The sequence below is a fragment of the Aphanomyces astaci genome (assembly GCF_000520075.1).
Source record: "Aphanomyces astaci strain APO3 unplaced genomic scaffold supercont1.34, whole genome shotgun sequence".
NCBI classification, from domain to species: Eukaryota; Oomycota; class Saprolegniomycetes; order Saprolegniales; family Verrucalvaceae; genus Aphanomyces; species Aphanomyces astaci.
Window position 1 is genome coordinate 344,901 of NW_009798297.1, and position 999 is coordinate 345,899.

General features: G+C 49.4%; 1 protein-coding gene across 1 annotated transcript; it reads left to right on the top strand.

The window, feature by feature from the left end:
• On the top strand, positions 1 to 630 carry H257_11517 (hypothetical protein; the record flags this gene model as incomplete). Its single annotated transcript, XM_009838491.1, has 2 exons — positions 1 to 264; positions 310 to 630. The coding sequence occupies 2 exons, from the start codon at positions 1 to 3 to the stop codon at positions 628 to 630; spliced, it is 585 nt and encodes a 194-aa protein (XP_009836793.1).
• Positions 631 to 999: the final 369 nt, after the last annotated feature.

A 999-nucleotide genomic window follows, 5' to 3' on the forward strand; every position in this document is an offset into this window, starting at 1 on the left:
ATGTTCGTATTTGGATACTCCGACATGGCGGGCTCATTTCACCTTCTGTGCGTGTGCATCACGTCGCAGCGGACCCACGCCGACGTCGCGTGGCTACTGCGGTCACTCCAGGAGAAGTTCACAAGTCTTCTGAATTATGCATGGGCGCCGACAAGACTTATGGGTGATGCAGACAAGGCACAATTCCTAGGAATGACCAACGCACTTCAACCTGAGCTGCCTCTTCTCGAGTACCTTATGTGTTTTTTTCACGTCCTCAAAAATGTAAGTAATCCTATGTCATAATATTGTCATCATGGTTTGTTCTAGTGCTACGACAAACGCCAAGGCATGACAAGCGAGGAGTGGACAAGTGTCACCTTTGAAATTTACCTGTTGCACATGTCCACAAGTGAAGCCGATTTGGTCAACAACATGGACACTGCGCACGCAAACTGGGAAGGCAGCCGCACCCTACGAAAGTTCCGAACCTACTTTTTCAACACATGGCTGCCGTACCACGCCGTGTATTCAACAAACCGTGGGCCGCGGTTTTGGAAGTGGCAAGTGTTTCACAGCCATAGGGGGTGCTCGTACACCAACAACCCCAATGAACATTTCAACCGCAAACTCAAAGGTGTATGTATATAAGCACGTTAATGATAACCCTCACTGCATATATTGTTGTTTAGGCAATCGGTCGTGTGAAGAAGCATGTCCCACACCTTGTTCAATAAGTGGCGAAACTGGTTCAAGAAATCTCAACTAAGGCGACACCTTGGGTGCAACATCCAGTCCAAACCGAGCGAATGAAGAAATATTTCAAGAAGTTGCTGGTGAGCCGGCGGCTTCGAGTCAACAAAGTGCCGCGCGTACGCCCTGTGACATGGCGTGTGCTTCACCTCCCTGACGAAATTGCCGAAGGCGAGCAGGATGAAGACATCCACGACGTGCGTGGCACTACAACTCAGTGTCACGAAACGTTCAGCGTTTTGAGTCCCACAACCAACCTGATATTCG